General features: G+C 47.3%; 2 protein-coding genes across 5 annotated transcripts in view; both read right to left on the bottom strand.

Moving 5' to 3' along the window:
- LOC135908372 (myotubularin-related protein 9) overlaps positions 1-1,496 on the bottom strand; it is a 52,704-nt gene extending 51,208 nt beyond the window's left edge. The window contains exons 1-2 of one of the 3 annotated variants that reach the window (XM_065440141.1): positions 1,306-1,496; positions 995-1,048 (exon numbers count right to left, since the gene is read on the bottom strand). In XM_065440141.1, the coding sequence (XP_065296213.1) occupies positions 995-1,048; positions 1,306-1,343 (92 nt within the window). In that variant the 5' untranslated portion in view covers positions 1,344-1,496. The remainder of the gene's footprint in view (positions 1-994; positions 1,049-1,305) is intronic. The other 2 variants (XM_065440143.1, XM_065440142.1) reach the window with 2 other exon arrangements.
- A 4,718-nt stretch (positions 1,497-6,214) lies between these two features.
- LOC135908373 (uncharacterized) lies at positions 6,215-20,187 on the bottom strand. 2 transcript variants are annotated; one of them, XM_065440146.2, is made up of 7 exons: positions 19,907-20,187; positions 15,687-15,773; positions 12,167-12,266; positions 9,588-9,688; positions 8,412-8,519; positions 8,213-8,266; positions 6,215-8,088 (listed from the first exon to the last, which is right to left on the bottom strand). In XM_065440146.2, the coding sequence occupies exons 2-7, from the start codon at positions 15,756-15,758 to the stop codon at positions 7,837-7,839; spliced, it is 687 nt and encodes a 228-aa protein (XP_065296218.1). In that variant the 5' UTR covers positions 15,759-15,773; positions 19,907-20,187; the 3' UTR covers positions 6,215-7,836. The 2 variants fall into 2 exon arrangements, with proteins under 2 accessions (XP_065296218.1, XP_065296217.1); XM_065440145.2 differs by having other exon boundaries at positions 15,687-15,822; positions 19,907-20,181.
- Positions 20,188-20,265: the final 78 nt, after the last annotated feature.

Genomic DNA, 20,265 nt, shown 5'->3' with positions numbered 1-20,265 from the left:
GTTCGGCAATTGAAAATCTAAAGCACAACTTTGGAAATGTCAATACAACTTTCACATCAAGAGCTTATGAGATTTATACCCATAAAGTTTCGCAATTGATATCCATGCGCTCCATAGATTCCGTGGCCTCAGTGAGATGCCGCGGCGAGCCCGCTCACCATCAAAGCACCCTTGAAACTTTGTGCTCGGATGGGACTGCTTGGCGTTATGTGACTCCCGGTGTATAGGCGTTGCCCCGAAATCCAGCCCGAGTTTGCAATCGTCGCGGTTAAATGTCTTTTCGAGCGTCAAAAATACATTCTAGACAAAATCCAGAGTGATTTTCGGCGCCGGGGGTCGCTTTGGTCGGCGGTGCATGGACAGCACGAAAACATTTCGGGGGGGGCTGAAGCCCCATAAGCCCCCCCCCCCCCCCCCCTGGCTACGCCCCTGCTATCGTCCCAACCTGAAGAAAACGCAGTTTAGATGCCGGTATCATTCTGTTTAATTAATTGGTACAGCAAAATGTATAACCAAAACGCTAATTTTCATGTACAAAACGCTTAATGCGGCGGAAAAAAAGATCAATATGCAATACTCTGCAGCTGTAGCGACAAGGTGTACCATATATGGTACACCTTGTCACTATGTCAATACGCGGACATATTGTCCGCATATCATTTCTTACGGCAACAATAACCGTCGTTCGCAGAAATTTCATACCTCCTCGCTCCCATCCTTTCTGCCAGGTTCGTCCATTCAAAAGTTAAACAAAGTTGAATTTTGGTAATGCACACAAAATAAATTACAGAAGCAAGGAATCGGCGAAGTTGAATTTCCGTGAAGCCGATACACTCAGCCTCCGAGTTGCAGCATTGCCATTAGTGCCCCCTCCCCCCCCCCACCTCCCCCTCTCTCTCTACTTATTCTCTGCGACGACCTCAGGTGTTCAGTGCAAAGACTGGAGCGCGCTCGCACTTGACCGCTCCTTCGAACTTGGTGTCCGAACACTTACTTGATGGGACTTGGTTTGTTCTTCGGAGACTTTGAGTAAGACACGGACCCATCCCTACATAGATTGAAGCAGAACAATCGAAGCACGCGTTGCATCAGCTGCTCTTGGAACGTTGCAGTAAACAAGCGCAATGCCACATTTCAAGCCGCGTAAGTTCAAGTACCCCCTTTTCTTTAGAGTGCGATCGCATGCGCTTGAAACATGCACGGTCAACCGTTGACACACCAGCGTCGTTTGAGTGAACGTCGCCGGATAAACATCTTAAAATAACGCCCACACCGCTCACGTAGCGACACACAAGAAAGACGCACCTGCTGATCAAGGTAGATTCCGTGCTCTGGCTGTCCATGGTTCCAGAATATGTCGCAGGCGCAAACAACAGCACGAAGTGCTGGACGGAACGCAGAAGTGCGACACGGCGACGCTATAGCACGCGTTCACAACACGTGATTGAGTTATGACGTTCGCGTGACCCGCGGCACCTGCTCGCCCAATCTTCGGTCTTTCTCTTCTTTCCCTGCCCCGCTGCTCGAGCACCTTCGAATGCGGGCACGTACGTACCTGCGCGATGTGACTCTTATTTCGGTGCTGTTCTGCGTCTTACTTTCGCAACTGACGCTATTCAGTGCAGGACAATGACACAAGAGTGCATATGTATCGGACAAACGCAACAGAAAACGACTCGTTGCACCGCGTTCGGCATATTTTGAACGATTCTAGCTCTGCGCGCGGGCTTGGGCTGTTGTTTTCGCACTGTATAGGTCATAAGCAGAAGAAAAGGATGTGGTAACACTTGCAAGCCAAAATTGAAGAAAGTTTTCTTGCAGCGTCTTTCTTTGTCCTTTCTTGTTTTTTCGGAAATTATCTTTTTTTTTATGTCTTGCAGATATTTAACAATTGCTTTTTCCGCCACATAAGAGTTCGTGCTTTTTTTTTTTTCACGAAAGATGCATTTGGCAGCTCCAGTTACAGATGGGACGTTCCGTTTCTGCTTCAATGTATATCTTTTTTATTGTATGTGCTATTCTCGACTATAATTTGCCTTCGACAGTTCGCTGTGTGTCTCGAATACACGGCGCTCTGTTGTACCAGCATATATTTATGTATACTTTAATACGCGATATGGGAATCACGCTGCATGCTGCACTTACCTTTCTCCGGATATGCGAACAGCAGTCTTGCTGCTGTTGTTGCACTGCTACTACTATTATTTCATTCATTCATCCGGTCTTTTTTTTTTTGCAAGAACTATTTGCGGACTTTGCTTTCATGTTGCTTTAGCTTGTCCCACTTGTGCCATTCGAGTTCGCACTACAGCGCCCCATAATTGGCCCTGCAAGTATAGACAAACTCGTTCTTCGCCTGTTCAACGAAGCTGCTGTACGAATTGCCGTCCTGATCGTTATAGGGGCGTTTCGCATGCAGGCACCCCTTAAATGAATGACAAGGATCTATAAACGTTTCTCGAAATGAATGACAAGGATCTATAAACGTTTCTCGGGCCCTTTATTCGACTCCTTTTTAGACGTACACAGAGCATGTGTGGAATGCATAGAGAAAGAGAGTGTTGCTTTGACCAAGAGTTTTGTGATGGAGACAGAAAGGAAGAGCTGTCATATTAAGTAAATAGGTGCGAAACTGTGTTCTTCCCTTTTCTTCGTTTCTTTTTAGTTTCCTATTTTCTCGAGGAGGGCATTTTGGGGCATTAAAAAAAAAGTTCAACCCCACTTCCCACTTCTTCACGCAGTATCAGTTCTACATAGTTGCACGTGCGCAGAAGATTAGTGAAATGCGTCGTCAGGTCTATTTCGTTGGACATTAGGCGCGGCGAAACAACACAAGCACGATAAGAAGAGTTGTAGGTATTCCATAGCTTTGGTCTTTGCGCTCACGCTGCTTCGCCGTTCATAATGATCGAAGGGAATTGCCATGCCAACTGGCATCAATAAATGAGAGTGTGAGGGAGTGCGATCTATGCAAAGAGTCAAAACGCAATCGAGAATGCCATAATGTAATTCTGTGACAAGAGTTTGCAGCTCTCGACTGCTCAGTTCAGTTGTAGGACTTCCCGCGGCAAGAACCAAATGAATGCGAGGCTTTGCTGGTATGTCTGACCGCTGACGATGGCGGCACTTGATACCTAGTCGGCTGCCTCTGTAACCGCACCAAAGGTGTGTAGGAGTTAAACGGGCAAACACAAGCGAATGAAGGTACACGCTCCGCCAATATGAAAGTGAACACTTCATCTGCCTTGAAACAGCGATTCTTGAAACCATGCAAGTCAACACCTCACTCACTGCTATTTCTCATGTTGTTCGCCTGTTGAACAATGCCGCTCATGCAATATTTTTCTCATCGCGAGCATACGCAAGGAAAGTTAACGGCGTTGATCACAAATTCGGTGTCTTTTCCTTTCATGTTGGCGCACCGTGTGCAAAGCGACATGCGGCCACCACGCGACGAACGCGTCACCAGCGGCCGGGGTAAAATAGAGAACGGAGCGAGATGGGTGGATAAATAAAACACCGCAAGACGCGCTGCAGCGCATTCCAGGCCGCCCTTGACTTCACGGAGGAGGCAGACCTCTTCAGCCGATCCGTGCGGATTGAAGAGGTCCGCACGGATCGTACGTGCGAGCACACACGCACTGAAAGACGCCGCTGGACGAAACTTCACTCCTCTCGTCAGTGCTTTCACCCTGCCATCGAGCTGGCCTAGCTCTAGCTGTCCTCTACTCATTTTACCCACTCTCCCCGATTTGTATACCGCAGTTGAGGTTTCACTATAAAGTGAGATGCGAGTTAACGCTGATTTCATCCAGTAATCACTACTCCACTCCCCTGCCCTCCCCCTCCAGATTCAAGGAGAAGCACAAATTTAAAAAGTAAGGGTATAGGTAGGCGAACAGCTAAAACTCATAGACGACGCCGTGCCACGATGCCTCTTGATCGATAGCAGACTTTCCCAAAGATAAAGGGGGCGCGTAAAGATCGAAAGTTAGCACAGGAGAATCGCCTGTCGTGTATCGCCGGTAGCTATATATATATATACAACAGGGGCGAGCCTTTGCGCGGAGGACAAAGTCGGTAGTCAGTTTCCTAGTTTCTGATTCGTTGATCTAACCCAGTGATGGCCCCTACTGATGGATGAGTTGAAGGAGAAAAACAAAACTAGAGCAGCGACGACACGCGACGTATTTCCGACGTCAGCGTATGTGGGTCGCGCGGGAGTACTATACAGTACATACTACCGCCATGACCAGAATGCATACCGCAGGGGTTCGCTTTAAAACAATATTCGCAGTAAACACGTTGCGGTTGTGCATGATGACAGTGAAGTCAGCGTACAGCGAAAAACAGACTCGTCGACGCGTGGCGCTCCACGTTCAAGAAGCGTTGGAAATACGATGCGTGTGGTTACCATATATATAGGAAGTCCAAAAACAAGAAAGGGGCTGGCAGATGGAATGGCACACTGTGGTATAAACTTTTTTAAAACAGGGTTGAAGTACCTCAGACAGGCTGGCCAACGTTTCGATAGGTGGACCTATCTTCGTCAAAGGCGGCCTCGTCATCCTCGGCGTGTTAGTTTTAAAGGGTTAGTGCAGTGACGTCACGTGCGGGTGTTGTCGCTGGCGGCTGGTTTTAAAGAGAGAGATTACAAGAGGGAACAGGCGCTGCCGTCCGACGTCTGTGAGCCTCATTCTCAAGACGAAGGGACAAGAGCGTGAGAGTGGGCACGCGGGGAGGAAAGAAAAGAAATAGAAGCAGAAAAAAGGGGAAAAGAAGGAAAAAAAAAAGCAGGGGGGTGCCAGGGCCGTACCAAGACACAGCAAAGGGGGGGGGGGGGTGAAAGAAAAAGAAAGAGAAAAATGAAATCTTTAAGAAATACGGGGGCTTGGGAGCGTGTTGGGGATGCGAAGGGTTAGGAGGTAATCCGGGGGAGTCGTTGGCGGCATGTTTTTGAGGCATTAGAACGGCCGGTCAAGCAATAGGTCGAGTAATTTTGAAATAGTTAAGGTGGCGACGGGGAGTCTGCGGTGCAATGGTGGGGAGACTGAAAGGCAGCGGCATGGTCTTTCAAGGGGCACTGCCCCACGCGCTTAACGTAGGTGTCGTTACGGCGGCATCCAGAAGGCGATGGTTGAGGCGCCGAAAAAGGCATATTGACTTCGGAATGTGTTGTCGAGGGGGTTTCAAAAAAAAAAAAGACTAAAAAAGGGGTAAGGGGGAAGGGGGGGGCGAAATCGGTATAGCAAACAGGAGGGCGACGCGTGCAGAAGCGGGCGCGGGCAAGTGTACATGGAAGAAGGGGATCGTAGTACACTTGGTATAGACGTAAAATCCTGAAAGAGTACATTAAATTGAGTAGTAGGCAGGAAATTTTTTTTTCTTTTTCCCTTCCTCCTCTCTCCCCCTCTCCCCCTTTTTCCTCCGAAATGAAAGAGTAGGTGAGGTTAAGAATTAAAGTTGGCTGGTGGCCTAATGTGTTTTGTGTATTGGTTGATGATATGAGAGTTTCAGATTTAAGTTACAGCTTTTAAAGATTCTAAGTTGCCGCGTCCTTTTTTTTTTTTTGAAACCCCCTCGACAACACATTCCGAAGTCAATATGCCTTTTTCGGCGCCTCAACCATCGCCTTCTGGATGCCGCCGTAACGACACCTACGTTAAGCGCGTGGGGCAGTGCCCCTTGAAAGACCATGCCGCTGCCTTTCAGTCTCCCCACCATTGCACCGCAGACTCCCCGTCGCCACCTTAACTATTTCAAAATTACTCGACCTATTGCTTGACCGGCCGTTCTAATGCCTCAAAAACATGCCGCCAACGACTCCCCCGGATTACCTCCTAACCCTTCGCATCCCCAACACGCTCCCAAGCCCCCGTATTTCTTAAAGATTTCATTTTTCTCTTTCTTTTTCTTTCACCCCCCCCCCCTTTGCTGTGTCTTGGTACGGCCCTGGCACCCCCCTGCTTTTTTTTTCCTTCTTTTCCCCTTTTTTCTGCTTCTATTTCTTTTCTTTCCTCCCCGCGTGCCCACTCTCACGCTCTTGTCCCTTCGTCTTGAGAATGAGGCTCACAGACGTCGGACGGCAGCGCCTGTTCCCTCTTGTAATCTCTCTCTTTAAAACCAGCCGCCAGCGACAACACCCGCACGTGACGTCACTGCACTAACCCTTTAAAACTAACACGCCGAGGATGACGAGGCCGCCTTTGACGAAGATAGGTCCACCTATCGAAACGTTGGCCAGCCTGTCTGAGGTACTTCAACCCTGTTTTAAAAAAGTTTATACCACATATATATAGGAAGACATACAAGAAGACAAAACGCGTAAATGACGAATTGTGCTGTCGTCAGTGCTCAATTGAGTCAGGCGATAAACACAGCCAGATGCGTCTGTGCGAACCCAAAATTCTTCGAGCAAACCTGAACCAAATTCATGCGGGCAAAAACACGTATGCACGTAAATATAGTGTTCTGTTCCGCGTTCTGCACTTGTACGCAGTGCATATTGTAGCTGCGGTGACAGGAATTACCATAGTTTGACGATGTCAAGCAAAGTACTGCAGGAGGGTTTTTCAAATTACGAACTTCTCCCGGGTGCTCTCTTTTGCTGCTACTTTCCACAGGGCACCATCTTTACCGAACGAAATGTACTTATGAGCCCACATATGCACTTCACCTATATATAATATGTTCCAACTATCGTTAACCAAGCTGTTTAAAAAATATGTAAATAAATTGACTGCGGCTTAGCTCAGCTAACCCTGGGTATGCAAAGCGAAAGCTTGGTTTAGCCTCGTTAAGTCTTGGTTTCACTTGGTTAACCTTTAATTTAGCTGCAATTAATATACTTAGGTATACAATCATCGTTAAGCCAGGTATGACGGCTGAGCCTAGGTCGGTGGCCAGACATGACTGTGATTAGGCTTGGGTAGACACGCATCGTTAGACGGCGCGACGCCTGTTGTGCCACAGGGAAAGCGCAAATGCTAGACATGCAAAGAGACGCCGCGAACACGCGCGGCGTCGAAGCCACGGTGCAGTCGAAGCACAAACGGGCAGGGTGCGAACGCGGTCTCTAGATTTATCTCGGCGGTGCGACGGCTGCTGCATTCCGGACCCTTTCCAGTGAAGCAGTTCACCAGGCTCAAAGCTTCCCAGTCCCACGCAATGCTCAGAGAAGAAGGCCCGGCCTCGCTCTCATCCATGGCCGAGCTCGCGCCGACTAGGCAAGCGCGGCGTTTCTCAGTCAGGCGCGCGGCGAGTCACGTGGTCAGGCGGCGACCCAGCTGCGGAGAGCGCATGCGCCAAGCCGGCTGCGACGGCGGAGCTCGGCGCGGCAAGTCACGTGATGCGTTACCAAGGCTACGGCACAGCTGCACTCAAATGAAGGTCAAATTGCTGGCGACGACGAAACTCGGCTCGACGCGGTTAGTAAAGCTTTGCTTTAAACAGTGCACGATTTTAAGATTACAGTATTCGGTAATCAGACCTCTGACGACTGAACATCCTAGGTCTTAAATTCGTGCCTAGCACCGTTATTTTTTAATCTTTCTTTTCTTTTTTCTTTGAGCAGCTTAGCTAACGTTAACTGGAACACACGGTGTATAATATCGCACTCAGTTGCGGAGCTTTCTTGTTTTTGACATTTTCTCCATCCTGATGCTAAGTCTGCTTTGACGCAGGTTTGCTCGAAGACAGTTCTGGGCGTGCCATACGATGAGATCAAGCGCTGTACCTTGGAGCTATGTACAAAATTTTGCCTACAAGGTCATCGTCTGTCTCCTCGTCCTTGTGGCAAGGACGAGATGCCGCTACAAGCACTTCAAACATGCGCGTTCACATGTAAAGGCGCATGCCAATTCCGCTCTTGGCGTCTTCCTGTACGCGTGCCTCGTCGTCGTATCCTTCGTATGGAGGCGGCTTCTGCAGGTAGTCGAGCAGGAAGGGCGGCAGCCGCTTGTGCGCTGGCAGGTCGTCGATGTGCAGCTGCTGCACCTGGGACGCCACTGATGGCAGGGTCTCCTCTTGGCGCGTCTCGCGCTCCTGGAGCTCCCGGTAGTAGGACACACTCACCAACAGGAAGTATGTCTGCGAGACACGAAATTAGGAACTTGAGAATAGGTTAACTGTATCTACAATGGAACACCCGCCGCTCTTTTCTCTTTATTGTCCCATTAACAGAGAAAACGAGATACGCAGAGGAGCAACGTACCCTAGTCAAGACGATGAACAGAACCGGTATTAGGGTGTTGAGGGGTAACGGCACCTAGAGCAGGAAGATGCAACGGTATGAGAGAAATAAACTTCAAAAAACTGAGTTACGGGAACATACTAAAACAACGTTCTTATATAAACGGCGACAGCAACCAACCGTTCTAAACGCTATGAGAGAACCTGCTAATTGAACTCACGGTCTGATAGCGGCGGCAGGAGAGCACGATAACTGCCGACATGAGTGCTGGCGACACGATGCCGCAAGTCGTGAGGCCTATGAAGGGTAGCAGGAGCCAGCGACTTTCCTGCGGAAGAGCAGCCAGAAACGCGGAAATCACCGACCTGTCATTCAATTTCGGCTCCATAGGCGCGCAGTTGGAGCCGGCAAAGCAGCCACCATGCCGCCAGAATGTAAGAACATGGTGAAGAAATATGCATTAGCGAGTATTCCACAGTCTTTCGTGAAGTGATGACGAAGGTCACATAACATAGAAAAACAAAACAACGTGCCGTACGCGACCGCTTTTTTTGCCTTCGCACTGTGTGTTGTGCGCTCCATTGATGTTTTGAGAAAACCATTCAGACGGCATGTCTGATAACGGCGGTTTAATTACCCATCGATTGCATCAGCACATCTTTCACATGTGCGTCGAACAGTGTAAACGGGTTCTCTTCACGCTTTTTAGTGAGGTTTAGCGGAACGATTACCACGAAGGTCCGATATATTCCCATGCCATGTGGGGCAGCCCCTCCTGCGTAATTTTTCTAGTGTTTTTCTTTTTTCTTTCTCTTCGCAGAAACATCAAAAGGTAATTAATTCCCAGAACCTTCCTGCAAGACACGGTCAACTTCGTGGCAGAAGTGCAGGCAGTTCACATCGCAAAAACGGCGCAGGATATTGGCCGACCTCGATTACATCTAGTCCAATGGCGCCTGACGGCGCGTATAACGTCACTCCACCATTTCAGGTTAATTGTTCTTGGAACGCTACCAAGTTTTCCAGCAAGTTATTTCAACAAGAAGTGAACCCACGACTTACTTTCACTTGACCTGCTATTTTTGAGGCAGAAAATGAATGTGATTGTGTACGTGCGTGTACTCAGCTATAAAGGACTCAAATCATGGATGCGCTTCTTTTTAGTTCGGACGGATAACATAACAGCTTACATCATTTGTTGACCGCTGCGTCGAGTTCAACCAACCTTTTTGGAGCACTGCCTTTGGTGTCATGTATGGGACACTCTGAAATATTTTTACCATTTTATCACTGTAGAAGTGTCACGTTGATTGGAGAGTGTGTTTTGGCTAACAATTAAGGCCAGCTGAGAGAGGTTGCGAGACAGTCATAAGAAAAAGTGGCACAGTTGACGCACCAGTGTGGTTGCCTTGATGGCTAGCCAGGAGGACATCATCTCGAAGAGCAGGATCAGGCCGAAGCCCAACATGGCCATGAACTCCACGACTGGCGAAGCGGCTGCACAGGTATGGGAACATATATGGGTACACGGCACCGTGTAAGTTCTTGCTAGGCGCATACCTCGCGACCAGATGTTAGTCGTGAAACCTTAAATGTACCACAATAAAAAGAAATAGTGAATCGGTATATACTTGTCGGGTACTGGTAATCTTTCGGTACAGTGTTTTCACTTGACGTAGAAAGAAGAAATGCTGTAGAGAAAGAACAAACAAGAAATCACGGCGCTACTTCTCTCGCGCGCTGTTTTTCCGTGTGACTACAAATTAGCAGATTTCTAAACTTGAAGTTCTAGTCTGCACTTCTTCGGGGCGTAAAAGTATTTATTATTATAGCGAGAAAAGCGAAACAAAGCTCTTTCCCCCAGCCCTCCCCCCCCCATTGACCCCCCCCCCTTTTTTGCGTAAAAGCATCTCTGAAGCATTTCGCAACTTCTGCTCTGTCAGAATTGCTTCTAAGAAATTCAAAATAACAGTTAGTTATGGTTAGTTTCGCTTTTTCCCTTTAATTTTTATTCTTAAAGGGGAACAACAAAAACAACTACTTCGTTGACTTATTGCCCCAAAAAGTTGTTAGTAAGCGTAGATCACGCATGGTTAGTCGATCGTCATCACTGCTGTTACGCAGACTACTGTTCTGAGCCCGTATGTACAATTAGACCAACGTCCAGACATGACGAGGCCTAGAATCTCGGAGCCATGACGTCAATCGAGTGGGTCCATGCACTCAAAAGGGAAAGCTGGCAGGCAAGCGGCGACGCTTATCAAGGAAGGGACCGAACGAGTTCCATGGAAATCCTCAAGGTGCAAGTAAAGGAGTGAAAGCTGTCGTTATAGTAGTATCTGAGAGTCATTACCTTGAGAGCAAAGTTACATAATTAGTTATTGTATAGACGCACGGTTACTCGTCTATCATATTGTGGTATAAAAGTTACATAAACAGGGATGGAGTGCCTCAGAATGGTTGGCCTACGTTTCGATAGGTGGACTTATCTTTGTTGAAGGCATTTGACAAAGATATGTCCACCTATCGAAACGTAGGCCAACCATTCCGAGGCACTCCATTCCTGTTTATGTAACTTTTACACGGCAGTGTGCTACTCCATCTGTCGGTCTCCTTCTTGATTTTAATTCTGCTATTATGCTGCATGTTAAGTAAATGCTTTAGTACACACAACTATATAGCATACACAATACTCCTGATCGGAGCGAAATATTCCAACAGTAAGCGCGGTTCCGCTTTGAAAAGTTCAGCGGATATTCGGTGTTACCTCGCGTCAATTTGCGTGAGGAAGCCTTAATTGTAAGTTTTTGATCTTCCCAAGCTCGACATTGAACCACAGGGCTGCGAACTCTGTTGTTCTTATATACCCTTTCTCTTTCATGTAATGCGGTCATATCTTCAGGTATAGTGGGACCATAGCGCTTGAGTGAGGCGGAAATTCGCTTGCGGCCGTATTTCGATGTACGTGAAATGCAAAAACGCTCGTGTGCCTTGATTTGTGCGCAAGTTAAGTAACCCTGGGTGGTTAAAATTAGTCCGGACGCCTGCATTACACGGCGTTCCCTCATTACCCACTGTACATCTTCGGGACGTCAAACACCACAATTTAATTTAACGCGGACGCAATTGCGAGATCACTCAAGCGCTATATGGTCCCTATACCAGCATCAGAGCATCTATAGGTCAAATGTATGTACTCCTGAGGACGGAGAGGTGGTATGTCATTCTCGTAAGCAGCCTCAAGCGCACGAAAGGCGAGTGACGAAGCTGTGTTGTGTGTCGCCTTAATTCTTCGTATCTCGTCTTCCCTGCGTTCTAGGTTGTTTACGAGAATGTACTCCCAATGTTCATAATATGAGCACTGCGTGATTAGAGGCGAAAACTCCGGGCCACAACTGCAAAGTAATAAATGGTAGCGTTCCCATCCGCCCTTTCCCCTAACTAACTTTCTTCTGCTCTGCGAGTTTCCAAGCCTTTAGTTGTCTACAGATGGCGTTGATATATATATCTATACGTGGAGCGAGAAAATTGACAGCGTCGGAGAAAAAAAAAAGACAACAAAAAACTGTACTTTCGGTTAAGAGTGAAGGGGCCTTCAAAGACCATGTTAAATGTTTGTGCATTATTTTTTGGCTACGTGTCTTAACTACACTGCCGTAAGGCGGCGGTGACAACAACGAGCAGAGGCTTGCCGTCGTGTGCGCGGCAGAGCTGTTCTTAACCGCGTCCTCGGTCGTCTCTGAACGACCTCAACCTCATTCAGCAAATGCACGCGCATTTCCGAGTTTACCAGCCCGCGGTTCATTTCTCTCGGGAAATCGTAGCCCACGTATACGACGTTGGCAAAACACAAAAAGAAAAAGGTCGAGTCATCGTTTGCGGTGCACTGGATCGCGCGAACCAGACCTGAGAGCACGCGCGCGATCGAGCGAGGCACCGCGGCGCGCAAGTGGCAGAAGTGGGTCGCGCGCTCACGTGTCACGTCGAATCCCAGGGACCTGTTGATAGATTCGAGGAAGCCCTGCTGCCGGTACAGCGAGATCATGTAGGTGACGAACAGCAGGCTCGTCGAGAACTGAAACGAGACGAACAGAGAATGCATCGGGTCAAGTGGTCGATGCGCCTCGAGGGTGGTTCACTGGTGCGAAGACTAGCGTATGTGCTTCGCGCGTTTAACTAATTCACGTTACCGTCTCGAGGAGGGAGAGAAGGTGATTAAAGAACGACGTCGAGGTTAGCCACAGTCGAGCGGAAGAGGAAAGCAAAGCGAAATGGAAGCAACGAAGAATTTTTTGCAGACCTGAGCGGCCCTAATTCAAAGTCAGTGTTTCCCATTGCGTATATTAGGCATCTGTTTTACACTAGCGCAAGGAAATACGGAGAACAAGTGGAAAGAAGTGGCGCACATGGTCACTGCTTCTTCCTTGTGCTTCGTCTTCTTGCGCTACACACTTAAATATCATCAATCTATACGAACTCGCCAAAATTTCGGTTTTGCTATAAGACATCTATGAGACTTGCTCGCTTAGATGTAAAAATACAACGACCAAGGGGACACTTAATGGCTATGTAATATAACTTAACATTCCTTATTTATTAAACAATTGAATCGCATGCCAGAGGCGAACATTGTCGTCGGGGTCCGGGATTAGCTTTTCAATGGGCATATTCAGCTCCCAAACGGCCCCGCTGTATCTGCAACCCCCCCATTTGGTCCCGAACAGCTGCGGGCGAAACAAGTTACGCGAGCGAACGTCAGCCGGGATCACTGAACCCGGCGCCCCGGTGTGATTTTTCGTAACAGACCTGCCACAGCTGACCCATGGCGTGCCGAGGCTGTGTCATTCCCATCACAGCTGAGAGAGTGAGGTAACTACTTCGCCTTGTGACGCCTCATGCCATTACACGGCGGTTGTTCTTGTGATTAAATGTGTTAAGTAATTGCTTTGGAAGCATGCAGTTCATACGCATACAACTTTTGACTGGCGTGGAATTGCTTGGAACGAGCGCACTTTCCTTTTCAAGGAATATTGCAAGATCAAGAGAAGCAATTTTTTCGTTGAATATTTGATTCGACAGGATTTACTGCAAGGCGTAAAGAATACAACAAAGTTTAAATAAAAGCTTCCAACTCTGCACCCTGAAAGAACTGCAACAGTTTCTTTGTAAAGTTGTTGTCCATCACCCAACGGTCGCAGTTTCTTAGGTATTATGTAATTAAGCCGTAAGTATGATCGCCCGCGTTTCGAGACGCATACAAAGCAGGTGTCGAGCACCTGACGTTGTCACAGGTGCCGAGAACTTGGGACAAGTTCCTTGCACGTCTTTTGTCGGTCCCCATGCACAAAAGATATTTTCATCTCGATGTTAATCCGCACAACAAAATTTTGATGACCTGTTCGTTGTGTTGTGAAATGCTTTCTGCATTGAACCACGCTGCATCGTGTTGTTCCGTGTGGCCTAAAAATTTCGTGCGAATGAAAACCTCTCGCATTTAAGAAACGTCTGCAACTCGAATTTCTGAAAGTGGATTTTTCGTAACTCTGTCCTTGCTTAGGTACATTACAGCAAAACTTCCAGTATTGCCCGCGAACCTGCAACATGCCTAGTTGTCCTCTCCCAGCTTTCATTTAGTCATTACCACCGTTTTCTTGGCATGTGATCGTGGTAGAGCTTACAGTTCACAGCATATCGTTTCTCTTAACAATGCAAAGCGGTTGTATTCGTCTCAACGCTGCCAGTTGCTTGGCACGCGATGTTGTATTCTCGTTGCGATATTTTATTTCGTCGTTTTAAATGTAACGCCATACGTTTGATTGTAAGTTCGCCTCGTGTCATCTACGGTATGATGCGCTTCTCGTTGCCTTATCGGGAACATTGCGGAAATTCATATGTACAAACTCCTGTTGTGTTGCCCTTCTTTCGTGGCTGTTTTGTGCTTCCTAGAGCTGTGTAATTTTTCCTGTGCACAGTGGTCTTCAGCGTCAGTTTCCCTATATGTTCTCTGTTTCTTTGAAAAATGTTCCTCCTTTCTAAATGAAAACGCCTCGCTTCCCTTTTTCCTTCTACAGGTGTCCTTCTCTTCCCATCCCTTTATTGGTGCTTCACGTAGTGCACAAATGTATCGAGGTGAAGTTAAACACACAAAATATTATCAACAACACAAAGGAAAAGATAGATGCAAAGCCTTAAGACATACCAAACTGTGCCTTAGAGAGGCACTAGAGAGAGAAATAAACGATAAGGAATTAAAGTAAAATGGAACTCGGACCTTCATTTTCTCTTCTAATAATCACTCTAGGCAAGGGTTGGGCTACTTCTTGAGCGAGTTGGAAACAGAAATTTTCTTTTGACTATGTGGCTGCATTTGGGCTATATTTCTCTCTGAGAACTAACCCCCGACTCTTTACAGCTCGGCTACCCTTGAGACACTAAATAAGATACGCTGAGGAGGGGGCGGATGCCAGATCGTCATTTTACCGGATTATCATTTGAAGTTGTGCATCGCATAACAAATTCGGCAGCAGCAATAATGTAGCAAACCATCAGTGTGGCTGCCAATCATTAAATACCATGCTTAGTTGATAAATTAGCAAAGTTCTGGAACGCCAGTTTGTTACCATTCTTGTTCGTGAAGTGCAGCTGCCATCTACTGCACTGCATTTTGTCTTGTGACCTATTGTATTGGTTCATGTATTGTGTTGCGTTCAGTTTTGTGGGATTGTCATTAGCTATAACTATGCTGAATACGTACCATTGCTCAGCACATTTATTGAGTGACGATGTTTGTTTGTTTGTTCTTTTTTCGAGTGATTTCTTTCTTCTTTTTTTAGAAAAGTAAGAGACTGCATTCCTCATGAAGTCCGCATTTACCTTATAAATTTGTCTGCGAGACTGTATAGCTGCACTTGAACTAGCGCTGCGAGTGCGAGTGCGGGGAAAGAATGAGGCATGACATCTTGTGTACACATAGAAAACGCGCATGTATTTTGAATTCCTCTTTAAGACTCTCGGATGAAGCCACAATAAAACGTCGGGGCGAGTAACCCTGACTTAACAAATATGCCTTTGCAAGAACAGGATATTTAATTTAGCGCCTTCTTGGGGGCTCACTAAGTGGCACAAGCCTCTGTAGAAATCTCGGCCTCCTAGTTTCCATGAAAGAAACTAATGCGCAGATCCCCGTAAGGAAAGTAATTTAATATACCTGGAATCATCTAATAAAAAACACAAATTTTTTGGCTACTTTTGGGCTGCTTAATATTTTCGCTCTTAGGCTACTGCTGGGCTACTACGAAGGCCAATTTGTCAAACTGTCGTTGGAGTGATCTGGTAACACTGCCTAATACAGCAAAACTAACGAAAATAAAGTTTTGACAAGATGCTTTATCAGTTTAAACTGATTGCGTGAATCTCCTTGGTATCCCTTTAGGGTGATCGGCACAGGTTTTAAATGCTTTGTGACGTATGCGATCTTGCCGTTAATAGAACTCACCAGTGTTATGACAGCTGAATAGCGAGTGCCTCTCTGGAGAGAGCACTTGAAGAAGCCCGTCCTGGGAGTCATCTTCTCTGCTTCACTCTGAAGCGAAGAAGAAAAGCTTGTCACGTGGTGCAGGCACGTAGAGAAACTGAAAAAAAAAACATTTTTTTTTTCAAAGAGACTGACTTGCTAAATATAGTTGTTTTACGACATCTATGATGAAGGACGCTGGCTATCTGTGCACGGTGGTTACACTCGATCACGTCATCGGGAAGCTGCTGGGACGGATATTATAGCGGTGTCTGTCACTGTGGCGGCGCAAGGAGGACCTAAGATTTTGAAGAGAGCGTGATGCGCCTACTGTACATCTGTCACGTCATCTTTCCTAGAGTAAGTGAACTAAACTTTTTTCGGAACCAAATGGTCGACTGAAAAACGAACTTTACCAACGAGCACTTAAATCGAGCGGCACCAAAGGCGCCTCAGAAGAAGCAAGAGAAAGGTGGCATAAATCCGCACAGCACGCAAAATATGAAAGGGGAGTCAAGAAGTAAGATCGATGATGCTGTTTTGTTGTTTAAAATTACTAGCTGCCGAAAGATTCGGTCTATTTGCACTCTTAAAGATCGCTTAGCGAGAATACGTATATGAAAGAAGGTGTCGGCCAATGTATCGCTTTCATTTACATTTCTTTTTTTTTTCTTGCTATTATGCTTCTTTCAAAACAATCAATCTCCAAAGTCACTTCGACGCTAAGCGGCGCGGTTTTAGAAAAGGTCATTTGCCTCGCATCGGAAGGCAGGTGGATGTCAGTGCGCGTAGCACACGTCGTATTGAACAGGAGCGCAATCTAGAACTGCACACGCTCGAGCACACACCGCACGAAACGGTTATACGTATATATATACCTTGGAACTGCGCTGCGGCGCCGCGCGGTACAGCAAGCGAAACCAACAAGATGCACTGCGGCGCTTCGGCGGGGCAATGAAACTTCAGTGAGCGGTCGCTGCGCCGCGAATAAGTTCGTCGCTTAAACGCGAGCAGCAGCCGCGGCCACTTGTGCAGGTGACGAGAAGCAGCTGCCACCGTCGGTCGGGACCCCGTGCGCGACGGAGCACAAGCAGGCGACAGGCGCAAAAGCTGGCGGCCCCGATTCGGTACCTCCGGTCACGTGTAGAACAGTATATGTGTGTACATACCCGGTAAAATGTGCACGGAGCAGGGTGTCGGTGATAAAGAAAAAAAAAGCGAGCTTGGAAAAAAAAAGAACAGAGAAAGGTGGAAAGCGAAAGCGAGAGAAAGAGAGAGCAAAGAGAGGAAAAGCGGGGAAGCCGTACAGATGAACGGTCGGTTTGCTACTCCACACTGGGGTAAGGAGGACGGGAAATAAACAGAGCGAGAGAGGGGTATGGTGAAGTCGACAGGTTGCGGCCAAAAACACATTTTTTTTTTTTCGGAAATTCGCTAGCGATGATAATGGTGGTTTGGTCAGAATGTTGGCTTCTTTTTATGTGTCGCTTGTTTCTAAACGTCTTCCTTGCAACATATATTTAAATATGTTGCTTCAAATTATTACCTCCTGCGGTGGCGAGATGAGAGTGTGGGAGCAGAAAACCAGCAATTTTCTAAAGCGCCAGCATGCTGGCGCTTTTAGACCGCAAGATTCTGTTTCGCCTATACATAGAAAAGTAGCTCTGACACACTCTGGTGGCTCACTAATAAGCTATTCGGTATGTCTTCAGAAGTGGCGACAAATGGAAGTCTATATATCCCATTGGGATAAAATGTGAAGAAATATATGGATAAAGTAAAAAGATGTGCACAAACGGACTGGCGTAAGGGAGGACAGGACATGTGGGGTCCGTTTCCCAGAGTTGATAACTCACATCGCAGTGAAAATTGAGGGACCGTCATTAGGTAACTTGACTATTAGACTCCACACCACACTCAAAAGTCCACTAGACTGCGTCACACTAACTCCAGAGCAGACAACCAGAAGAAGGGCGCCGCCATTATTCGGCTTTGAGAGCTCTCTGCGCGACGCCGAATGAACGGAAATTTCACAAAAGGATTAGTGGCTCACAATGGGCGAACCATGTTTTCTTCCGAGAACACGCAGCCGCATCTCGTTACATGATTGGCTGACACGAGCCCCAGCCTTCGCTGAACGGCATGGAGCAGACGGAGCGTAGGCCTGCAGAGGCGCAGCACGCGTTGGTATGAGGATCAAAACTAAATTAAATTAATGTGTGTTACGTGCCAAAGCCACGATATGATTATGATACACGCGGTATTAGAGGACTCCGGAGTTATTTGACCAGCTGGGATACTTTAACGTGCATCCAATGCACGGTACACATGCGTTTTTGTATTTCGCCCCCATCGAGTTGGGGTTGCCGCGGCCAGGATTTGATCCCGCACCTGGGTTTCGCAGCGCAACGCAAAAGCCACTACGCCACCACGGCGGGTGTTGGTATGAGGATAAGAATTGAAATAAAGGGGAGTGGGTGATCACTAAGAACAACCTTGTCACTTCAAACATTGCCGCCAGTGTAGACGCACTCCTGTAGGTGGAGTATCCACTGAGAATTCGGGGGTGAGGAAACGGTCTATATAGGTTAGACCAACACAGTGACAGGATGAGCAATGACATACACTGCAGTGTCTGAGACAAGAACATACTTGCTTATTTCGTAAGATTTAGGTACATGTGCCAACTCTTGTTGTATTGTTATGGCGGGCTACACTATATGTGTATGTCTCTTGCCCTTACTCTTTCGTTTTATATATATTTATGCGCATGTCAAAACATTGCTTGAGTTTCAGTCAAGTTTTGCGTTGAACGAAAAATAATTTTGGGGCTCCGGCTGCTCTTAAAGAGGTGTAAGAAATCGAAAGAAAATCATGGTGTGCCATCAGAAACAAGTTGGACGACCAGTATTGGTAAGAAACATACGAAAAGAAAACAACATCGCGTAACATAGCGGAAACGAAACAACAACAACAAATAATAAAGACCTACCGTGGTCGCATAGTGCCCTTGGCCTCACTACGGCTTGCCTCATAATCAGATCGTGAGCTTGGCACGTAAGACCCGAGAATTAAATTTTTAATTGAAAAGGTAACGCTTGTCTGTGATCCTTTCTTTCTGTGCTTGCCATGGCCACCTCTCCTTTCTTTCTTTCTTTCTTTCTTTCTTTCTTTCTTTCTTTCTTTCTTTCTTTCTTTCTTTCTTTCTTTCTTTCTTTCTTTCTTTCTTTCTTTCTTTCTTTCTTTCTTTCTTTCTTTCTTTCTTTTTCGGCACAGTGGGGCGTCTGTGCCAACCATCGTCGGCGAAGTGTATAGCGTCGAGTGACAACATTTAACAATTATAACTGGAAGTGCGTCACTCAAACTGCTACACATATGCTAGCGCGTCCAAGTAATCTTTTTCTTTCCGCTCAGCTAAGTTCAGCAGGAGAACGCTTGCAAAGTTCACAGAGACGCGCCCTTTCACTTGACAGCCGTGCGCTTCCCTATATGCTGCGAGTCACTTTTTTGCAGCTTGTTTTGTTCAAAGCTTACTCATCACAAGACTGCTGCAACAAGGTTGAACAATTGCACAATTTTCTTGCGTCAGCTTCATTGCAAGTACCTAGCTGATGCTGTCCGTGACGGGCAGCCATGGTTATACGGATCACGCTACATCTTGAAAACCCAAGGAATAAAACATGCCACGTATTTTAAATCCACAGTTGTCTAAGCTCTCAAAGTTAAGACTAACCGCACAAGCCATGAAGTATAGCCATGAGAAACGACTCAGCAATTCTTCCACCCAATTTTCCCTTGCCTATGTTTTGAACGCAGTCGACTGATATTCCACCACTGCTGTACTCGCGAGGGGGCTTTGTTTACAGATCCCCTGCTTCCTGCGCCGTTGTTCTGGTTATACATCACACTGCAAATCACACCTCGAAGTCCGGTGCTATCATGAAAGTCTTGCCTGTCAGCACAGATCGCGTAATCTTTAAATTTGCTCTTCATCCTGTTGCTTGTTCACACCTGGTTCGCGAATCTTATGCCTGCAACATGAACTACACGGATTCACATTCGGTTCAGCGGTCTGCCCGATCAGCGATATACTGCGCAAGCTAAGCTATACCTCGCCCGCGAACGATCGCAACGGTTGTACCGCTCAGTACCAAGCTAATCCGCAAGAACCGAGCGTACATTTGGCACGCGCTGACACTCACGAGGCAGCAGTGTAGCGACGCTTCGATGTTCTGAAAGGTCAAGGCACAAACGATGCTTCACGGTGCGATTCCTTCCTGGCTTTGATTCAGCGGGTGCCGCGGCAGCGTCGGCAGATTCGTCGTCGTTCTGTGAAAGAGAAAAGGCAGCGTCGGCTGGCGGAGCACACTTGTTCGGTGCGGGGGCGGCGTTTCCTTCAAGACGCAGCTGCCAGCTGCGCGACGGGTTTCGGCGCCGCTGCCCTGGACGCGCACTCGCGAGGCGTGGCGACGAGACAAGCAGCTGCCTGCGAGCCTCCACGTCCGCGCAGTTACGGTCGGGGGGCGCGCGGTCGCCGCACGGAGTCCAGGGCGCCGCCGAG

The sequence above is a fragment of the Dermacentor albipictus genome, chromosome 5 (genome assembly GCF_038994185.2).
Source record: "Dermacentor albipictus isolate Rhodes 1998 colony chromosome 5, USDA_Dalb.pri_finalv2, whole genome shotgun sequence".
Lineage (NCBI taxonomy): Eukaryota > Metazoa > Arthropoda > Arachnida > Ixodida > Ixodidae > Dermacentor > Dermacentor albipictus.
Note: the sequence above shows the minus strand (reverse complement) of the source record. Positions and strands in the feature narration are given on the sequence as shown.